This window comes from Calliopsis andreniformis, chromosome 7 (assembly GCF_051401765.1).
Source record: "Calliopsis andreniformis isolate RMS-2024a chromosome 7, iyCalAndr_principal, whole genome shotgun sequence".
NCBI lineage: Eukaryota > Metazoa > Arthropoda > Insecta > Hymenoptera > Andrenidae > Calliopsis > Calliopsis andreniformis.
Window position 1 is genome coordinate 3,356,066 of NC_135068.1, and position 22,702 is coordinate 3,378,767.

Genomic DNA, 22,702 nt, shown 5'->3' on the forward strand with positions numbered 1-22,702 from the left:
TGTTAAAAAGTTTTATAGCAAGGCTATATTAAAAAATTAAGTTTTATTGTATCAAGACTAGGTACTTATCTTGGCTCATTTATTTGTCAATTTTTCTATTCATTCAATAACATGATATATTTACTTATATACATATCACAAATGTACGTCAAAAGTGACGCACTTAAAAAATGTGATTTTTTAATTACACCTATAAATAAATTTGTTGAATGCACCTCTCGTTATAAAAAGACTACTAGTTAAAGGTCAAAATTCTACAATTTATTCAAAGAAATCTTTAAATGTAAATTATAAATTATTTAAATGATGCCAAGAAACTCATTTTATGCAAGTAACGTACAACTATTTTTTAAACTGATTATTATTCAAGTAAGATAACTTTCATTAAGTAAAACTACTCTTTATGTTAATATTATGTATTTAATAAATAATTTTTTCCTAACTCATAGTTTTTTGCTTCACCTGAAAAATATACTTTTTGAGTTGTGTCATTTTTGTAATAAATATGCAGTATATTGTACATGATAAGTATAATATGATTATGCCTATTGCACAAAATATCAAATTTGTTAAACCGCTTATTTACTGAAATCTATTTAAAAATAGAGATGTATGGAAATATAAAAAAGTATACTTTTACTCTTATAACAAAAGTTATTAAAATAAAATCATATTAGATATTAATTAAAATAAAATCTTTTATTCGTTATATACCCAGTTCATCGTCAGGCGAATCTAGCTACACTGACACTATCTCTTTTTCTATTTCTTATACGAAAGCCATTGAATAAGAGCCAAAGAGCAAGATAGAGAGTGTCAATGTGGCCAGAATGAAAACGAAACTATTCTCGAGAATCAACTTCTTCAAAAATCAAGTTGTAAATTCATTCAATATATAGCAACAAAAAAAAAAACAATCTTTCGCATAGACTTGATGAAGACATAAAACTGTTAAAGTATGTCTAAATACATGTATAATTTTTGAAAAGACAATTATAAACACGATGAAGAAAGAACTTTATCTTCCTGCTAAAATCAAGTGAAATCTCTGTAAATGGCATAATAATTAAATAATAACAAATAACGGAATAAAATGAAAACTGCAATTGAATACAAATTTATTTCTATTCTATTCCTTATTCGTTGCTCGTTTTACTTTACGTCTTTCTACACGCGGGAATTAATCCAATGTTAGAACATTCTTGCTTGCGCCGAGGGACTTAAAGGAGTTGGGATGCCATGTTGTGAGCTATTTAGTCGACTGGTGGAAAGCATCCAACTTGATCTCTATGTAAAGCAGAACAGACTCGGAAATTCGTCTGGCGAGGTCGCCAAACCGACGGAGTTCCCTGAAAAGAGAATCAAAAGAATTGGCCAAGCAGCATTAGCAACCACGCGCCGTCTTTTATCTCTGTTTCCGTCTGGATTAACTCTGAGACACATGTGCGCTATTGTAGTCGTCAGGCGACCGATGCCACGCGACACGCGAATGCTCGGGTTTCCGTTTCGTCTTTACGACCTCCCGAAATCGTAAAGATCCTCTAATCCAATGGAAATTAGAAACCAGATCATCAGAGATTTCTTGCTACTCTCCCACTTCTGGACACAAGGCCAACCGATACACAGTTAAATCTGAGACTCTTCGTGACCTGGTCAAGTGTCAGAAAGTTGACACCACCTCAATTTTTAGTTTGCTGACGTGCCAAAAATCGAGCATCTTAGTCAGGGCTAATTTCTTCCAGCTTGAACTAATATTCCGTTCTTCGTAATTGTGAAAGGTGCGTTGTTGAATTTAAAATACTTTTTTTATTTCGAAGTGTCAGAGTAGGCGCAAAAATACGTGACATAGTTTTTGTGTTTTATCTAAGCCTCCGATCATGGCATTATTGTTGTGTTGTTATGAGCTGTTTTTTTATTCAAACTTCTCGTATCACTGAGAATTAATCCCTCCGACCACTGTTGATATCGTATCTCGTCAGTTTTTGACATGTTTCCGTGTATTCTATAATAAATGATTTGTTTTCTTTTTTACTGTATACATATAAATGAAGATGCGCAGTATGATAGAGATCTGCCATTGTAGCAGCATAGGTATGAAACATAGAATTGTGTTTATCAGTCGACCTATTACACGACAGATATTGAATGATCGATGAGTCAGCTTTTGTCGTGATACCTGAGAAAACTAGAGGAAGATCTATAAGCACTTAATATGGTGCATGACAGCTATACTGATAGAACCTACAAAGAGGAAGAAAGTTGTGCTTATCTGTCACGAGGAACGGAAGCATTATTCATTATATCTTTACCTGTGCACATGCTTCTATTTATAATTATGTTCTAAAAAATAACTATACTACGGAAGATAATTTAATTCTATAGAATTAAAAGATAGATTTTTTTGAGATGCGACACTATTTGACGAGGCTTCTTTTATATGTATAAACATTTAGAGTCACTTCTGATCATTTTCTCTTAAATAAAATTGTCTTAAATATATGTTATAGTAATATACTCTTGATTCTGTAAAATGAATATTTATGCAGTGACAGAAAAGTCAAATTTTTAATATAAATATAAGTTAAAAATGGTAAAATTTCTTAAAATTCTTTATCAAACTTTACAATTAAAACTTTTAGGTATAAACATATTTTGTGTTAAATGTATAACTCCTTTTCAAAATAATTGAAAAATAAGTAGACTACAAGGTTAAACTAAACAGCATGTAGTTTGTGTTTATTTTTACATCGGTTTAAATTAGTTGTTTAGAAAAATTCAATTATTTTTATAGATGTATGAATAATAACTGGTAAAAAGTTACTATAAGCATATTTTAAAAACTTTTAAGTTATCAGAAATTGGAGATCTTATACTACCGATGAAAAACCAGAAATTCGAAAATATTGTTAAAACTTAATAAACATAATTACAAAATCTGAATGGCCACATGTTTTTAAAGATTTGTACCATGTATTTTTTAAATGGTTTAGATTCTTAAATATATCTAGCACTATACTTCTGGAGATTAATAAAAAATTCCAAAATCACAATAAGTCTGCATTATGGCAACAAGTAGTTTGGAAAATTCTATATTCTTATAATTTGCTCAAATATACAAACACAAATGTAATCGTCTCTTAGAACACATGACTACAGGCACTTTCAGAATCACTGGCACATATCTGGCCAGAACAACTCGATCTTGATGTACAAGTTTTAGATGTTTTCCGAACTATTAAATATTAAAGCCGACCGCATGGTCAATCGGTAAACGTGTGTGTATTGGTTCAGGTAGTTCTGTAATGTTGCCGCAACGTGTACACACCCAACAGGACAAGAATAGATACTAATTAAATAGACCACGCGATACACCCATCCAACTACTCCAATTCTGTCTGGACGCGCGTCTAGCAAGCATCAGGTTAAATTTGAAAGTATATTGTTTGCGAGGATACAGCAAATTAGCCAAACAGGCCACTTTAATGACCTGGAAGGCACAAAGAGAACGCTCATAACCACATAATATTGGAAGACTGTAGATCTGCCTTTAACAAGTAATTTTATAATACTCGTCATAACATACACAAAAAAAATTTTAAATAATAAAAATAAAATGAAAAATTCGAAAGAAATGTTTCTTCTTCGTTTTCTTTGTCATTCCTTTGATATTCAGAATGAGTTCTATTATACGTAGTAGAAAATTTTTATTTTCACCATAATTATCTCATTACTATTAATTTACGTCTCTTAAATTGAATTCTAAAATCTTGCCCGAATATCAATGTATAGATACTATCGTGAACAGTACGAAGACAAATTAAACACGCCCATTTAATTTAAGACCTTCCGCATTTGTAGGCACGTGTTCAAAATTTTTAATAGCCTTGTAAACCAGAATTTAACCTTGATAAAATCGTTTTGCAAGGATAAAAGAAAATTTCTTTTTGCTAGTATCATATTCTACAGAACAAAAGGGAAGAAAAGTACCTTTTATTGATCAATTAATTCGAAATACCCTGTATACATATTTGTATATAGACATTTTTTATTTTTAATAAAAGCTATAAGTGAAAGTTGCAAACCTTTATGGAATACTATCATATGTAGTCTGTGTTATACTATGATTTGATATCATAAAAGCAAAAGACCTTTACTGTAGAGTAGGCACGACAATAAATTTTGATCGAATATATCTAATTATCTGATAGAGTGTCTGATACTCTTTCCACAGAGAATCGGTTAGCTTAACAGTTTAATTGAAAACGACACTTAAAGCATATAATATAGGATTTAACGGATACGTTCTGAATATCACATGATCGGGGCACCAGATTAAGTAACGCGATAACGGTCTAAAAAGAAACTTTCATTAATCCAACGTTCCATCGACAGTAGCGCCACAAAAGCTCGCGCCTGATATTCGAGTAGAGAAAGCGTCTTTACTGTGAATTCGATTATGCTATTTCGAGAAATTGTTCCTGGTTTGAAGAAGCCTTGCGTCGTTCGGAACCGGCCTTTCCGACGTCTCGGCAGAATGACGACAATAAGGTTCCCGAGCGAGCGTACACCATTCGAATTCCACGCAACATGCGCAGTGATTGGTCGGGGCTCGTGGCGCCTTCCAATCGCGACGGCGTACACGCGTGATGTCACGGGGGGATATATAATAACGTCGCGCGCCATCCTCTGGCTCAGACCTCAGTTGGCTTTGAAATGAGCGGAACGAGGTGATCCTTAGTGAGTTCTTGCAGCTCGCACGCCCTTCGGCAGTGAGAAAAGCCGGGTGGTGGTATTTTCCGAGGTTTAAAGGCAGGGAAATCAATCGCCGCTCTGCGATTCGCCGCGAATCCAGTGTCGCGTTTCAATACCAAGGATTTTCGAAGCTAGTCATCGAGCGGATCGCCGTTAGCTGTGACCGTGTGGAAACCGTGCAGCAACGTAGGGATCGTACAAAGTGTCAATAATAGGAATAAAGGTGGGCTGGAAGAAGGCTTTAACCGTCAAAACGATATTCGACCGATGCTCGTTAGTAGAATAAATTAAGAAGGGACGCTCGGAACTCGGCAAGTGGTTCGCGTGATACGTCGTCTGTGACAAAAGCTTTAAGAAGGCACGATGAAATAGAGAAGCTTGAGAGAGAGAGAAAGAGAGAGAGAGAGAAAGAGAGAACTAGAGGGAGAGAGAAACTAAAGACTGGAATATAGTACTCGACGAATTCCTTTATTTACTTCGCATAAGAACGAACGGCTCGTCGTTCGGCTCGCTCCTTTTTCCTTCAGAAACCGTTAAGATCGTCGACTCGTCCCGAGTCGCGCAAAAACAGCCCGAAAATTGCACCGCAAATTTGTAAGAGGCTCTCGAAGCTGTACCTGAAATACAAAAGAAAAATGGTCGGGAGCAACGGAACTATGATAGCCATTCGGCTTGTCCGCAGCAAACTGCGGAAACGGGAGGATCATTCGAATGCTGTGCATCCGGAACCGACCGTAGTTCAAACGGCAACATCGCCGGTCTCGACGATCGTCCCGCCACCCTATCCTGACGGGGGTTGTTGCACGCAGATGTCAACGACTACGACGTCAACGGATCTGGGAAATAATACAGCTGGTGAACAGGATAACGTCTATGCTACGGCCAACCCGGCTGATCAATTCGTCTGGCAGTTTCCGCCTCCTTATCCACCGCCTCATATACCGGCCCAGTACACGTTGTACAACGACCAGGTTGGTATATACACCGTGTTTTTCTTGTCTTCCTCTTTCTTTCTTGCTTTCTTCCTTTTTCACTCAAGCCCGCGATCGCGAAGGAAACGAGAACTCCGCGTATTTCCTTTCTGTGTTCCTTCTTACCAGCTGCGCTAACCAGTAGAGCCAGTATTACCAGATTTCACTGGCTTATCCCTGGCTCGATGGCAGGATAATCCGAGGACTCTAACGGCCATTGATATTTCGTTTGATCGGAAACACTGTTAGAATGTCCGTTCTTGAGACATTGGACGAGGAAGCTAGACGTTGGTCAGTGTTCGTTAAGTTCGAGCAAACAATTCGATTAGGATGGGACGAAATGGTTAGCGGCAATAGCGATCGTTTAAAACGGTAATATGAAATTGGCAGGCCACTGAACCGCGTTGAAGTTGCTATAACTTTATTGGGCTCGCGTATACTATTTCGGAGCCGATCGATTTTCATATACTCCAATCTACGTACCGTGTCATATGAACGTATCAGTGAATTAAAATACTTGATTCTATTGCTGGAGGTCTTTCTATATATTTGAGAAGTGTAATGAATACGATCAGTGAAATTTTTAATTTATTGCACATAAACATTTTTAGTTTTCAACAACTTTGTTAAATTGGATTTCAAATATCAGTTTCAACACTTTATGAATTAACATTTAGAGATCGTTTGTAACTGTTTACATATTACGTATGTGTTTTATATCATATGTCAAATACGTAAGAATAATTCTGTTAATGCCGTTATAAGATATGTTAAGAATTATATTTCTTTGTGTAATGTTACTTAATAGTCCGATTATGACAGTTATTTTAACAGTTAATATTAGCTATACGTAGATTTTTTTATTCATTTAAAATATTCATTTCTTTCATGAAAAAAAATATTTGCACATGATTATATGATATCACGTGTACACGTGAGCTTATTGCAGTCATTGGAAATACACATGCATTCATATTTAAATTGTTGGTACGTGTTTAGATATAGTTACTATAGTCTAATTTTTATCAGAAGTCGTTTTTTTTTCTTGTAATGAAATCATACTTTATCATGGTTAACAGTCAGTGAGTCAGTGAATGTATCATGCTTTTTTTTCGTAACCGGTTTCTTATACATATATTTGTACATTTTAATCGTAGAATGAACACGAATACGAGATAAAGTTCTTAAAAATAATCGACATTGACATTTATATCCGTCTTCGTAGAACAATCGCGACACAGAGAGGATTAGCATTAAATTGATGAATCGTGAAGTTCCGTAATCCCCTTTTACAATAATTGCGCAGTTAGAAACAAACGTTAGTAATAATTCGTTATATTACGCGAACAATTTAACACATTACGTATATGTACCATTATACTTGACAAGATTCCAGATGTTCATTATCCTAATACAAAAGTCAGTTTATCTCATTCAAAACCAATCGTTTAATTTACTAGCAGTTGTTTTTAGCTACACATTTTTATCTAAATTTTAACGGTTATCTTCGTTTGTTAAAACACTGCGAATCATAGAATTGTGAAACCTTGTGCAACACCATCGTATCATATATCTATACATATATGTTCACGTGATGTAGAGAATATTATTAAAATTAGAAAAGGCGCGAAAACCCAGGACCTTCTCGATAACCACAGTACATTTTAAAATTGCGATTATTAATAATAGTCGATGGCGCTACGATTCTCCAAGGACGGGCAAACGAGTTGTAAGGTCGAGGCTCAGTCCCAGGCTCGCCGCCAGAAAAATCCCAAACAATCGGCAACGTTGCCGCTTCTACTCTGCTTTGTTGCCGTTATGACACCGTATGTTTCAGTTTCATGCTCCACTTACCGGCAGATCTTTACTGCTTCCCCATATACCTCTGCTAGTTTTGAACTATGCTCATTATCACAACTCCGTTACGTATCGAGTTCAAGAATAACCGTCGCACTTCTATATTTAACTCCGTTACGTGTACAAATTCTGGAACCGGATATCAGACGATGCCCATATGACTCGTTTACGAACTTTTATGATCCCGCACGGTGAAGACTAATCTGTTGATTATCTAAATCATCAGGATGACATAAGTTGTGATACCTGTGATGTAAGACTCGTGTGACGTAGTCTCTCATGCTTGATTGAAAACGAGCACAAAGAACAGCTTCTTTGAGGGAGCAAGATAAGATTGGATTTTCAAGGTTTTTTATTTGATGCGTTACGCGATTAGTTCCACGAAAGACGTAACCGCTCGATAAATTTTATAATAGTGCATTTGTTTAGCCATTTTTTTACGACATCAACGTTCGTTTCATTGCAAGTGTGGTAGCAAGTTTGCTTTACGCAGTGCATTAAAAACGAATTCAATATTTGAACTCGTGCCTTCGAGCGACGTTACTGTCGTCATTTATTATGGCTTTAATTTCCAGTTTGCTTACATGCATTCGGACTTTCCCACGACGTGTTGGGTTTCACCAATGACCACACATGCATCAACATTTTGCGAGAAAAATTGGCCAGTTTAGTGACAGTAGTCTTTCAAACGTTTTCTCCTCATTTGACTTCTAGAAACGGCTTTGTTTATGTTGTTCGAGCAGCCACGTGGAGAGCAGGCATTCAGTGCTCGGCTGGCCGCGGTCTAGTCGAGATTGACATTACCGTTGTTGACGACGGTGATGCGTTATGTATACGGAACGTCGCGACGTCTAATTTTTCGTCTGGTAGATCGCAAAAGCCACTATGTCATGTATTTTGAACAGATAGGCGCACCTAAAAAGCCGCTTCTACCCCCCTGGCTGCCTCTAAATTTAGCGTGGGTGGGCGGCCGCGACCGTTTGCCAAGCCAGACTTCGTGCAGGGTGCAGCTGCTTCGTCGTGAACAAAATAATGTGTCTTTCCTTGACGATATTGGCACTATTCCTATAATCCCGTTGCCTCGATTGGTCGAAACGCGCAACGTGATATTTTCATTCTTCACCTTTTTGTCCCGCTTCCTTTTCTGCATTTCAATTCACCACGTGACCGTCTCGTTCCGCTTACTCGTTTAACCGTCCGTCTTCGTTCGATAGTCCTCGTATATAACCCTCTTTTTGGTCCCTCTTTCTCGCTCTTTCAGCTTTGGCCCCTACCGGTCAGTGTCGTAACATAGCACCCGGATATACGATGTATTCCGCTTTTTCAGTCGCGCCGATGCCTTCTACACTATTTCCACGCTTGATAGATCGTTCTAGTCATATCGCGACGTGTTATATCGAAGACCGTAATTCTTGCATGGCCTTACTGTCACCCGTATGCTTGTGTGACGGTGCGAAGGTCTGCGGCGTCTGTTTCAACGCTTTCATAACCTAAATTCGGAAAATTTTTGTTCGAATATTTCCTCTTTCTGAGCAGCATTCCGCGTATTATACACAAACTGAAATATAACCATACATACAGTTACTTTAATGTAAAATAAATACATAGTATGTATCGTTTTTAATGCTCTCTATTATCAATAGGTTAAAATGTTAATAACTTTGCATGAATCGTTAAGTTATACTACGTAAAAGTAAGATAGAAATTTCCGGTAGAACGTGTAGTAACATCGAGTATAATTTAATAGCACAAAGTATTGAGCTTTGCCCTATACGTTCTAAACGAGCAGTAAAAGCCATGTTCATACTACGTTGCAACGTTCCAAGGAATAAGTGGTAATATAAGTAAAGTGCAGCTGTCATTCTTTTCAACGTACAACTACGATGATATCGAACTCAAAGTAGTAGGCTAGTAACATACAATTAAAACCACTTCTGATACGTCAATGTCGAAAACTAGAATTTCAAATTATCATGTCAGTTATATTATGCTGGTACATAATTGGCTCCATTCTTTAATGAAAAGAATTTCATATTTCGGTGATTATGTAAACCTGCGATGAAAAATTTCGCTGTACTGTGCAGAAAAGCTAAATTGTTGAAAATAGAATCTTCTCGTCCTCATTACGCAATGTTATCTGTTCGATATATGCGAAAGTGGTTCGTACTCATAGTATTCTTGATCGAGCGCACTCTTATTATAATATCCTAATTTTGACTATTTAAATTATTTGTAATAAAACTTATTACGGGAGAAAACAAAACAAGTTGATTACGAGGCTTCTACTGATTAGCGCATCATATTTGTTTTAAATGTAATTTAAGTTCGTATTGTCTAGTTTCAAACGTTATACAGAGATTAATTATTGTATCTAGAAAAATAATTAATTTTTAACTTACTATAATGAAAGTTGAGTGAGAATGTAACTAAAATCTGTACTCTCTGTGTTCCAGGATACTCTTGTACACACATTACCGTCGGATAGGTCTGGATTTGCAAAGGGCTTCCGCAAAAATATCGGGGGACGCTGGCGTCGCCTGGTAAAAAGGAAGCCGGAGACGGAGACTTGTGCCATTCCTCCTGAACTGAAGGATCAGTTAAAGACGATTTACGTCTATTGACGGCGAGTAACGTTACGCCGTTTTATATCTTTACGAACCTTCCATTCAGTAATCAATGCTTTCCTGTATGTAAGATAGATACTGTATTGAAAGAAGGAGAGGATGTAATATAAGAGAATTCGGATTCGAATAAGCGTAAAGAAAGAAATGCAGCGTTCCAGGGACGAGATCCTTTAACTTCTGCTGTTCTCCTTGAACCTACTCCATTTGAAGGGATTTTCGTTGACTTATTGACCTAAATTAATGGTAGAACTGTTATCTAATTTTATTCTCTTCATGGACTTTCATTCTTGTTTTTAAACCTTCTCTAACTGTCTTATATTTCTATCACGACTATGAGTGGATAAGAATGATTTCAAGTGGAGTAGATTCAGAGAGAACAGAATAGTCGAAGAGTGTATCATAAGAATAAATCCATTCGTGTGACTGAGAACAAGATAGGAAATAGCTTGTAGCTTTTAACGCGCGAAAGTCTGAGAGGAACGTCGAAAAAGAGAAACTAAACGCTTATGATACCTCCCACAAAACATATCAGAAAGTGCCTCGAGTCAAAAGCACCTGAAAAAATAAAATCGTATCCTCCTGATACCGAGTATTTTTGTGAAAATTTATTATCAGAGTAAAGATAATCGTGTCTCTGTAGTTGCATAAGATGTAACGATATATTAGGAAAGACATAGAAAGAAAAGGGTGATAAACTTGTTACCATACTTTCTGCTATACGTTATCGTGAAATACATCTCAAAAGCACACGCGTGTTGCCGTGAAAGAAAACAATCTTTCGAAAACTATTGTCCCGCTTGCTTTATCGTTCGCGTATGCGGAAGTATGGAAGTCTATTAGACTTCGGCACGCAGGACGACGGTATCAAGAACTTCATGAGACTGAAACGTAAAGAATACGACAACACGAGTTACCTCGTAGCTTTTGTGTACGTTTTTACATGATTACTAGGAGAAATCATTTCAAAGCATTAGTATTAATGTATACCTAAAAATGTACGTTCGTCGGAGCTGTCTTTCTAGGTTTTTAATCTCCTGCGTCCCTTCTGGCGGCTCTGTTACTGTGTAAATAGGTATATAATGTAATGAAGGCGTAAACTACTTTTCATTCTTATAATGGCCGATCGTTAGAGTGAAACCCCGAAATTTTCCTTTGTACGCGGAATTCCGAATAAAATAAAAAAAACTTAGTATGCTATGCAGGGAAAGGACGGGGAAAGAGTTCAAATTAGACGCCGAGCTCGACCAGGATCATTTCTTATCCTTTCAGATGGGAATGATGTAGCATTTCGTAGATATTTGTAATATAGGCCAATTTAAGATTGTTAATACTATTAAAGAGCTCATATTGAGCTCGTACTATATGCTAATATGGTATTTTACTTGTATTGTTGTATTAAGGAACGCCGTGCCTGAAACGTGGCTAAATATTAACTGATCAAATTTTTACAGAACAAAAAGATCATTGCTTGATATTGAGCCATGTTTCAAAGTAGTCAAGCTATTCGTTTGTACATTAAGCGTATTTCCTGTATCCACGGCTTTCACGCAACTGCAGTAAGATTGATAATTTATGCAGAGTGAATTCAACGAGAATAATATAAATGAAGAAGATAAAAATGTTACTTGAAAAAAATCACAATTGTTTCTATCCTGTACGAAAAAATTGTATTAACGTTCCTTCACGGTCCAGTCTTTGAACTCTATCGTAATATTATAGAATGTAAATATGTAATAGCATCATTTGTATCACAAATGTGATGGCATAATGTTTTAGCGCGATACAAATATTTTAAGAAACCAATAATGTGCCTACATAAAGATAAAATCCAGATGGAATTACATATCCATCACCTAGTCACTTGATAATAATTGTTTGAAAAGTTGTATTTTAAACATTTTGGCGCAGCTTGAATATTTCTTTGTGAATACTTGTCTGAATACAACAATATCAAATAAAACATTGAAAAGCATACATTATGTGTACTTATACCCTGTGCCACCTAAAATGATTTATTTCCACCATTTTTATTTAAATAAGAAAATTATATACAATTTCTAACTTCTAATACGAAAAACGTTTCTAACCAAGAACTAATGTTATTAATAAATTATTAGCATTTTTATTATAAATGATAAAACTTCGGTAAAATGTCAGCTAGGAATTACACTTACATCGAAAACAGTCAAGAAATTACATTAAGTAGAGCGTCGATTATCCGAACTGGACAATAATGTGTTTCCCCGATCTTTATTATCTAGAATTTTCGGTAACAATGAAACTGTATAAAGATCTCAACTAAACCTCAGACTATCACTTAGTAATAGTTTATCTAAAGTAAAAGAAAATTGTGAGTAAAAGAATTTTGAAGTTAATGTTAATTCCAGTAATCGACGTTCTATTGTATTCCAAAATTACAGTTTGGGGATTAAATGATTGTAATAGTAATCTTAGATGCAGAGGTTACGAAATAATAAATAATAAATTAAAGTTGAAAATATGTATATTGTATATGAAAGGGATACATATATTTTTCGTTCCCTTTTTTAAATGAATTCTAATTAATTCAAACGAATTTTAATGTTTAATTTCAGAGTCTATTGATATCCTTTTTTCTTTTTAAAAAAAATACGAATATGTCTATGTGTACAGAAACATTTTGTAGTTCTACAAATTAAAATACAAATACGAGTATGTGTACTAATAAGTTATCAACTTAGTTTTACATTTCCAAAGTTTTTGTAGGGTGTACGAGCAATATTCAGAATTAAAAAACTTATAAAACTTGAGATCACGCGCGATTTTGCGCAGTTAGGTGATGAAAAAATGGCGGAGCCACCAACCCCCTCCACTCGTATTTATGTAGATAAATTCTGTACGACAGGGATTCTCATGAACGTGTGCGCTCCACGCACAATAAATTAAACATCGAAATAAATAAATAAACAGTTATCTTCTGCTTTTAAAGAAACAGAAAAAGTTTTCTAAAAAGTATTCTTGTGGAACTGATAAATATTTTAGATTTTATAGTATTATATTTTAAATTTGCAATGTTCTTCGTTATAGGTTGAGTTCTTTATAAATAATTTGTTATGAAATACAATAAATACATGATGATGAGTAAAGTCGAGTACGAATATTATTATGTTTCGTGATATACATTTTATAGTTTGTTGTGTGTCAATACATATATTTATTATGCAAATAGACATTTTTTCTACACAAAAATATTTTATCCATTCTATCTCTAATTTGAATTACATCCGCGTAAAACAATATTAAAGTAATATAACACTATAATGATGATTAAATAATTATGAATAGAAATGAATGAGAACCCAATCGATCATCGTCACGAGTCAATTACCACGTGACCGTTTACTTGGGTAAGGTAAGGTTAGTCAAAAGCCTCAAATTTATTGGCATTTCATTATCGTGTTCCCGGGCAGTATTCTTACTGCAAAGTTAAAAATTTACGAATATTTTTGTATCGAAATTTAATATAATTTAATGAATGTATAGGTCGTGGTTATTAATAAGAAATAGTAAGTAATATTGCATATAATATCACCATCATTACGTATAGAACTTGTTTCGGTATTGTATTGTGCAAGAAATATAGGTTAGATTTCATATAAATTGGCTAATAGTATGTAAAAATTCAGTAATTATTATATTTAAGTATTAACTTTAACTTATACGAATACATTTATATAAGCGTTATTAAGATCATAATTAATTATATTTTGACCCTTTGTGAACGGTCTTATTTAATTTCAAATGACTTCGGGCGGCTATTTGATAATGTTCGTCCGCAAAAGGTTGATATACAATGAGATAAATATTATGATATAAATTACAATATCATAATCATAGTGAAACGTGAAATTTTTGTATACAAGTTTAATAAATTTGGACGTTATAATGCAGTAATTTTACACTACTCAAATGGATACATACGCTTTTTGTTATTGCTTACATTGCTTGCTTAAATGTATTATTGTATTTTGTAAACATTAGGCAATATCCAACAAACACTTGTAATGTAATTTATAATTATTTATAGACTGCAAGAACATCACCCTTTCTTTGAAAAATATGAGTACTCTACTAAAAAATAATCCTGTAGAAACTTCAATAAGAAAAAAGTTAGATTCTTTAAAGCCGTCGCACATTGAGGTAATAAATGAGTCATACATGCATAATGCTCCTGATGGCTCTGAGACACATTTTAAGGTAGTTGTTGTGTCAGACAGCTTTGAAGATAAAACTCGTATTAAGGTAAGATTCTTAGATTTAACGCACTCGACATTCGAAGTGAATAGAATTACTCTTAAAGTAATGAGTTTGATGTAACATCTTTGATTGATATCAGTCAGAATTTTTTGTAAGTATTTTTCTAGTAAAATGTATATGTAAAAAAATATAATTTCATTTATTTAGCGACATCAAATGATAAATAGTCTGTTGAAAGCAGAATTGGAAGACAGTGTACATGCATTATCGATAGTAGTAAGTATGAAAAAATATTTTCAAAAAGAATTCAGTTTGTGTATTTGTACTCAGGAAATAAATCTTAAATGTTTTCTTCGGAAAGGCAAGAACACCTGATGAATGGGAAGACAACAAAAAAGTAGCTCCAAGTCCAGCTTGCAAAGGTGGTTTTGGAAGATAATCGCAGTTCTATAATTAGATTTTTATATTCATGCTCAAATTATCCATTGTACTCCACATTGGATATACTTTTTTAGTTTTATGGTAATTAATTTTATTAACTTATCGCATAAAGTTAAAGAAGGATATGTAAAATAAGTTAAATATAAATGACTAAAATCATTAAAATTATTTAATCAAAATCGAAAATAAAAATAAGAAAATAAAAAATACATTAATGTCATAAAGCGAAAGTATCCAGTCTTAATTTTCCCTCATTTTCAGTGAAATAAAGCATATCAGCCATTGATTGTTCTGCTATTGCTTCTTCTGCTCTTTCGTGCATCTGCAAAGTATAAGTAATAGAAAGTATAAATATCTTTTGTTTCCTCACCTTAATTAATAGTCTACGCACCCCTCTAAACGTGACATCATTAGGAGGACATTTAAAGTTTGGTCCGAAGTTTACAGAAACTGTAGCACTTTTATGAATTGAAATTGTAGGATAATAAGCTCCTTTATTAATATCAATAAATGCTTCTCCCTGACATATACCATTTTTAAAAAACAGAATTTTACTGCCATCTGAAGGTTTCAGGGCTTTGAGTGCTTCTGGAACTTGATCTTTTTCCTCATAGTAAAGATGACTTTTAAACTTCACCAATGGCTAAATAAAATATAAATTTGATGTTAAGTAGAAATATTTTATAAACTATATTAAAGCCTTGTTAACGGGAGACGTGAATCAACTTTTTTTACATTTGCGTTCCGTCTGCGCGGACTGATCTTTGCAGTTGGCTTATGCGACACGTAAGATCTTATATGTTAAAAATTGTTTCAGAATATGTTTCCAGTCGACGATTCTGAGGTAAGTGCCATGAAGTTCATCACAGTCTTTACTAAAAAACAAAACAGCTTTCCCCACTCTGTGGCCAAATCCTCCAGGAATAATATTCTTGTTCTTTAGAAATACGACGTCGAGTCGCTTACCATCTTCAGACACTTCTCCAATAACAAGGAATCCCAAACAGCCGATAGTTTGAAGACAGTTGGTCACCAACCATTGCCTGCTCTTAGAAGTATTTAATTTTAATCACTCCCTTTTCAGGCTACACGCATCTTAAATTTCAGTTATAAATTGTCAAAGACCAAATATCGTTTGGTTATCCTTTCTCAAACTGTCTTGAAAAAACTGTATGAGACGCTCGACGCAATTCGTCCTCCTTGAGTGTGAAGTGTTGTTTCATTTGGGCACGATGAAACTTATATTTTTTAAACCATTCAGTCGCAATAGAATTCGCCAGATGATGTAGCTTCGCTTCATGGAACCCTTCACAGAACAAAACCATGGGCTCCGAAGCAGCTGTTACAATCAAGTATCCAAACATGGACGATAAGCCTTCATCCTTTATACTGCGTTCCCGAAATATAGTGACTTCATAAAAACACCAGAGATTCAAATTCTTTACGCCTTTGATAATCAGTGTTTAGATCTTAGCTAGTAGGTCAAACGGCTAGGAATGGTTCAAAGATGGTATGAGATGAAGCGACAATCTCGCTTGGGGACTCAAAGACAACATTGCAACGAAACATCACAGCGAGAACAAGGCGTTTGTACATGCAACCTATCAATTTTCAGTCAAGAAACGCGCAAGAATCTTGTGAGCCTCTTCAGCGATAATAGACTCCTATTGCGATGTTTTCATAACAATATGATCTTTGCGTCTTTAAACAGTATTGTCTGAACGAGGATTCGCGAGCCCAATGAGGGGTAAAAGGATAAATATAGCTAAATAAGATGCAGCCTGAACCAAATAGCTGGAAAGACATGTCAGAATTATTGATACGAGGACATAAGATAGAAGAAGTAAAGATGATATTTGCTCTTGGCTGGATTAGTATAAGATAGATGACATCACATCTACTCCAACGGAACCCAAACCGAAAGGAATTTGTTCCTCCGTCCCGAAGGCTTTAAGGACACCTGGGTGAAAACCTCTATATTCTCTAACCAAGTGATTTTACTCACCGCTGCGCAGTCATTACCAACCAGGAGCCAAGCAAGGATGAATTAGTCCTCATCCTCTATAAGAATTATTAAGATAAGTACGGAAGACTTCATTTGACCGTCTAGACTGTAAGAAATTTTGTTCTTGACTGGACTACTAATATGAGATGGATGACACAAAATTGACCTCAACGAGTAAATACAGACAAAATTCAATAGTTACTTCGTTCTGAAGCTATTTCAAATACCTAAATCTGCATGGGCAAAACGCAAATCCCCAACGTGGGATGACGAGCGGTACTCAGCCTGAGAAAACTGTTTTACTGACGGAAGAACGATATTTTCTAAAAAGCTCTGTATTAGTAACTGTTGTAGGTAAATGGCGTCAAGCGCAGGTAAAAACCCTAAATTATTATAAAAGGTTCTGACCATCGCTAGAAATAACGCCTTAAAAGGCGATATCAAGATTTGATCAACTGATTTTTTCTCGCATTTGGAAACGATACAGTGCCCCTCCGTTAAGAGGTTAATCACGAGTGATCGATCTGCGCGGACGAAACGCAAATGTGGTGTTAGCTTAAAAGGTTTCGTACATATTTAGCATACTATCCAATAAATGTGCGGGAACTGACAATGAGATAATATTCATTTCACAATACCCCGTCAACAATGTGTTCAAAAATGTATATTTCTTACTTACTCGATCTTTGTATGTATTTGGTAAATGTGAAGCATCATGTGTATCTGGTAGCACTATTATGAATCCTAAGGTATCACCTTCTCCATAGCCATTACTGTAATGTTTACCTCTACTTTCATGAAATCTTGTACCTTTCCTGTTTATGGTTGTAACAAATGTTTATTTATTTATATAAATGCTTTTCTATATATAAATGGTTATTACTTATACCTAGATCTCCAAGAATAACCAAATTTATCGTAACCAAGTGGAGCTTGTAAATTAGCATATTCTTGACCCCATCCTAGTCTAGTGGCTGATCCTTCTGGCATTTCTTCAATAGTTGCTTCCCAATACCATGATCCTTTACTTACATCTACAAAAATATATAAATAATATGTAAAATATAGAAATCTAGTATAATGAAATTCTAAATCATTTAATTTATCTTGATTAATAAGATCAATTCATGCAATTAAAACATTTTAGAAACATACTATGAGTAGCTCTGACCATACAATAGCCTTTTTCACCCGTAACTGCTAGTCTATCTTCAGAAACTCTAAGTTGAGGAGCTCGATCATGTAGAGCAAGTAAGACTGTACTTGGACTTAGGGCTCTGTATAACCATCCAGGAATAGGTTTTCCTGCCCAGTCACTACTTTCATCAAATTCCTATAAAATAGTATTAGTTTTAATAATACATTCAAGTGACATTGTTTTGAATTACTTTCTTGTGAAATATATCAAGCGTTTTGAATATTACTGCTAGTTAAAAATAATAACATTCATGATCATGTAACAAACCAGATTTAATGAAAACAAGGTTATAAAAATTTGAAACAGCACTGAAGAAAAATTCGGTGTAGTTGAAGAGTTCAATACGTTCCGAAGTTCGATACGTTCTATATCTTTCGAAATCTATCAATGCCTCCAAAAAGCGCAATCCTCCTTCCATGCATCTTATGAGATGAGAGAAGGAGGATGTCCATGAAGTGGACCTTAGAGGAATCCAGTAGGAAAATGGAGCGGTTTCCCAATTGTACAATGCCCACAGATCTAATGCATTTCATTACAGTAAGTATGTAGGACCTGCAGGACGTCGCAAAAAGAGTCTCTGTTCGGAAAATCGACCCATAAATCCTGAATATTCAATGTGTTTGGCATTACAATGCGTCAATTGCCGTTGAGACCGATCAACCAGACCAAGCCTTTCAAGAAAATAGACAACCCGCAACAAATTGATTTTCTCAAAAAATGGCACTGTTTTAAATATGTCGACGTAACATAAACCCAAACACATTGTCTAAACAATTCTAAACACGAAATATATATTACAAATCTGTAGTTAGACGGCAGAACCTGACATGTCATGATTTTCTAATTATTTAGTAGAGCAGTTTTAAAATTAGGTAAACCAGAAGATACGCCAACATGTCATAAACTGCGACCTTGCTTTTTTCTTATAATACGTAATGTACAAGTATCATTTTTTGTAAACTGTTAGATCTGGTCTAGATACATGTGTTATACATGTCCCATAAGAAATTCCCTAAAAAGCATTAGAGGCAATACTTTTCAGGGGACTTTTTAAGAGTTATGAATAGTACATATTTTGATTTTGGAAAAGTGACATATTAGGTTTTTCCATTTGACTACAGAATTTATAATGAACTACAATTAACTACTTAAACTGGAATTTGATTAATACCCATTTAGTTTTACGAATTGTTAAATACACAGTAATAATTACCTGTCTAAAAGGTGCATGAGGATCAGGTTCAGCAAGAATATATCTATAGCCATCTTTGTTGAATGGATGTTCAAGAGGATATCCATGAGCGGGTAATTTAGGAGCTGTCATATCTGAACCTCTCCCCTTTTTTCCAGGTCCTGTACCTGCTCCTTCTCCAGGAAATTTACGTTTCGCATTGCGACCACGTAATCCTCCACTAAGTGGCACTATATATTCCATAACAATATTTATTAGATCAATTATGTAAGTGGTGATTCTAATGTGTTATTGTTGAAAATACATATCAACATAAACGCATTATGAAGTATATTTATAGAGAACTTTAACTACAAATTATTTAGCGTACTGAATCAATAATTACTTGCAGTATTGTTTTATACTACATATTGATGATGGATCTCGAAGTTAAATCTATTGAAAGCTCAACCTATTACAGTTAAAGATATTATGATTAAGCAAACTGATACATCATATCATGATGCTGATTAATTTCTTGATAAGATAAGAGATAACTAAAATAAAAGCAACGAAACTTGAAATCTAATGACAAAAATAGATGTTCATATAGATCATGTATGATAATAATAAAACATTAACAACTTTAATTCTCAATGGATTACAATTAAAATATCTCTGATATCTTCCTTATTAAAAATAAAATAAAAAAAAAACACTGCTTTTCTTTTTAGTATTATATAAGAAATTATAAATAAAATCGCTATTGTCATTTATCATAAAATTTGGTCCTGACTTTATTTGTAATTTTCTTTGCCAAATTTTTTAGAATAATCCTATCTTATTTTTTAGGTCCACTTAAAAATTGCAAATTACCCTATATGTACCTAAAATCCTCTTTTCTAAATTTAAAAATTACAAACGGATGAAATTGCAATAAAATTTTTCCAATTAATTATTGTTATTGTTAATAATACTCACCAACATGCTGAACACCCATTTCTGTTACTTTTAAGTGACCACCTTTAATCATTGCTTCATAGTTTGGTTTAATCATTAGGAGGTCAGAACATATGAGTCCAAATAATTGACCATCTGGACTACTTTCATCAATAGTAAATAATGTCCCAACGTCTTTTAATAGGGCTCTATGTATCTGGATAAATATATTTGTTTCATTTTCTTAAAAGCAACTTTGATATGATTTGAGAATAATAAAAATAAAACGAATAATCTAATGTCTATAAATGACTACAAATTATTATTATATCATAATCACGTATAGTATTTTATAGAAATAAAAACTCTTATTAAATGCATAAGAATCAAGTATTCTTTATTGAATGGAATATACAACTACAGATTTATATAAAATCAGTTTATGTAACTAGAAATACTGTTATCCATAACTAAATTAGGTAAATACTAATACATTTATTTTCTAAAGTTACGTATAATTAATTATATGCAAATTACTAAAGGTTGGATTTTCTATATGCAATCTCCACAAACAACCAGCACACGCGGCTGCCGCAGTATAACGTGCCGTCACATTGTTATGCATACTAACTCATTCGTCTGTTATCCAATAAGCGTTTTGCATTTGCAAATCGTCGTAATTGGTAGCAATCTTGTTGTAAATGCAGGCGATAAACGTAAAATCTACAATGGTGTAGATTTTAAACACGCTTTTACTATATCTGTGCTATTTTGAAAACATTAAACAACGTTTTAGTCAATCTACGACATTTACGCAAGCAAAGCTGCGGGCAAAAGCTTGTTAAGATATATAATAGATATGCAAATTACGGGAATCTATGAATTCCAAATACGAGGTTTGCATATTGAAGAACACGATCTGCGTTTAAGTACTGCATATAGTTGTACAGGACAGTCATGTATGATGATCGCATGCGACAATTGCATATAGGAAATCACATCTTAATAATGAAAGAAGAACTTACTGTAGCATGCCAAGATTGTGTAACTCTGCGTGGCATTGTGGTCATACTATCCCAATGACATTCAATGAAAGGAATAATGTCTTTATCTTTATGAAAAAGCATTCTTGGTTCACTTTCCTTCTGTGCCATTTGTAAAAGATTTGCTATTGCTGTTACACACATTTGTGGAAAAGCTGGAAAATTGAAAAATGTGATAAGTGGAAATGAAATATTGAATAGTAATTAAGTTATTTATAAAATATATTCTTACGGGCTTGGTTTTTTTTGAAGCTTTCTAAACCAGTGGGAGAACAGTTCTTGCACATGAATATATAATTCATCATAAAGGGTACTAATTTGCCCAATTGATATCCAATACAAGATTCATGAAACCATCTTGAACAGCTAGCACACAATAGTTCTACAATATTAAGGTTTCTTTCCTTCCCACTAAAAAGTGAATTCTAATGAAAGTTTACTGTATTTTACACCTATTATGTTGTTCATCTATTTAACATGTTCGGTGGAGGGGATGGATACGAAATACAGCCTTTTCGTCCACACAGGGTGATCAGTCTAACTAAAAACCTACTAATGAGTGTTAGCAGCACTTACAATGCTAACAGCTTTTACAATAAATGCTGCCAATACTCAGAGAGTTTCCAGTTAAACTGATCAGTCTATACATGTATCAACCCTACACTGAAAATGTTACATGAAAGTTTTAAATAAGTTACCAATAACAGTTTGAACTTTCATTGTTATTAGTTCGTCCATTAGATTTATCATTAGTCTCTTCCAATTTATTCTTCTGTTTGCTTTTATCATCTGGTTTTATTTTTGCTTTCTCATCAACAGGTTCAGGTATCGGTCCTTCTACTTTTGGTGTACTATGGAAATGAAGTAATATATAGCTATATAGTACATAAGTATATATACAATATACACATAACCTTAATATCGTTATGCTAATACATATTATTTATTTAACAAGCATTGAGTCATTAAATATTACAAAAATGTTATTTTATATAGATACGTGAGTTTATAAATACGTACCTTTCAAATTTCTCCTCTGACATTTTTGAATTCGTATAATTATTCTATTTGAAATTGTGCGCAATTTTTTCCCTATTTTTTATCTTACAATTAAACTTCTATTGTTAATAACAATATACATTTCAATTGTACATAATTATACATACTTTACACAGTTTATACTGTAAATCAACGTTCAAATCTTGACCATAACCTCAAACTACTGTACACAACCATTGATCAAGTACTAAAAAGATTGGAAAATTTAATATATGCAACTTTAGTTACAAGATTTATAAATACGTTCAATAATTTATAAAAATAATTTGTTTATATATATTGTTACAAATAAAATATTATACAAAAAACATTAAATATTACTTAATTACACTATATACGTATCTACAGGTTGGCCAAGGAAACTTGGCAGAGCTATCACACTTGCGTAATAAGGATTCGGCGCATA

At 34.0% G+C, this 22,702-nt stretch overlaps 3 protein-coding genes across 6 annotated transcripts in view; 2 read left to right on the top strand and 1 right to left on the bottom strand.

Moving 5' to 3' along the window:
• The window catches only part of LOC143181892 (uncharacterized), a 161,316-nt gene extending 149,138 nt beyond the window's left edge, over positions 1-12,178 (top strand). For both annotated transcript variants that reach the window (XM_076382569.1, XM_076382570.1), the window contains 2 exons: positions 5,435-5,723; positions 10,034-12,178. In XM_076382569.1, the coding sequence (XP_076238684.1) occupies positions 5,435-5,723; positions 10,034-10,201 (457 nt within the window). In that variant the 3' untranslated portion in view covers positions 10,202-12,178. The remainder of the gene's footprint in view (positions 1-5,434; positions 5,724-10,033) is intronic.
• A 1,410-nt stretch (positions 12,179-13,588) lies between these two features.
• Positions 13,589-15,060, top strand: LOC143181893 (DNA-binding transcriptional regulator BolA). Its single transcript, XM_076382571.1, has 4 exons — positions 13,589-13,749; positions 14,271-14,485; positions 14,648-14,716; positions 14,802-15,060. The coding sequence occupies exons 1-4, from the start codon at positions 13,719-13,721 to the stop codon at positions 14,877-14,879; spliced, it is 393 nt and encodes a 130-aa protein (XP_076238686.1). The 5' UTR covers positions 13,589-13,718; the 3' UTR covers positions 14,880-15,060.
• Ash2 (set1/Ash2 histone methyltransferase complex subunit ASH2) lies at positions 15,033-22,491 on the bottom strand. 3 transcript variants are annotated; one of them, XM_076382567.1, is made up of 12 exons: positions 22,404-22,421; positions 22,258-22,329; positions 21,936-22,088; positions 21,470-21,648; positions 21,220-21,392; positions 20,237-20,411; positions 19,298-19,506; positions 18,042-18,219; positions 17,776-17,920; positions 17,566-17,701; positions 15,273-15,524; positions 15,033-15,203 (listed from the first exon to the last, which is right to left on the bottom strand). In XM_076382567.1, the coding sequence occupies exons 2-12, from the start codon at positions 22,278-22,280 to the stop codon at positions 15,099-15,101; spliced, it is 1,728 nt and encodes a 575-aa protein (XP_076238682.1). In that variant the 5' UTR covers positions 22,281-22,329; positions 22,404-22,421; the 3' UTR covers positions 15,033-15,098. The 3 variants fall into 3 exon arrangements, with proteins under 3 accessions (XP_076238682.1, XP_076238681.1, XP_076238683.1); XM_076382566.1 differs by having other exon boundaries at positions 22,258-22,491; XM_076382568.1 differs by lacking the exons at positions 19,298-19,506; positions 20,237-20,411; positions 21,220-21,392; ... (2 more) ...; positions 22,258-22,329; positions 22,404-22,421 and adding an exon at positions 18,352-18,423.
• Positions 22,492-22,702: the final 211 nt, after the last annotated feature.

Bases quoted from the DNA above. Each gene is read 5' to 3' on its own strand.
- LOC143181893 (XM_076382571.1), top strand. From the start codon at position 13,719: ATGTATAGGTCGTGGTTATTAATAAGAAATA. The intron at 13,750-14,270 runs GTAAGTAATATT...AATTATTTATAG, and splicing joins GTGGTTATTAATAAGAAATA to ACTGCAAGAACATCACCCTT. The intron at 14,486-14,647 runs GTAAGATTCTTA...TCATTTATTTAG, and splicing joins AAGATAAAACTCGTATTAAG to CGACATCAAATGATAAATAG.
- Ash2 (XM_076382566.1), bottom strand. From the start codon at position 22,280: ATGTCAGAGGAGAAATTTGAAAG. The intron at 20,412-21,219 runs GTAAGTTCTTCT...ATATTTATCCAG, and splicing joins CACAATCTTGGCATGCTACA to ATACATAGAGCCCTATTAAA. The intron at 18,220-19,297 runs GTAATTATTACT...ACTATTTTATAG, and splicing joins CTCATGCACCTTTTAGACAG to GAATTTGATGAAAGTAGTGA.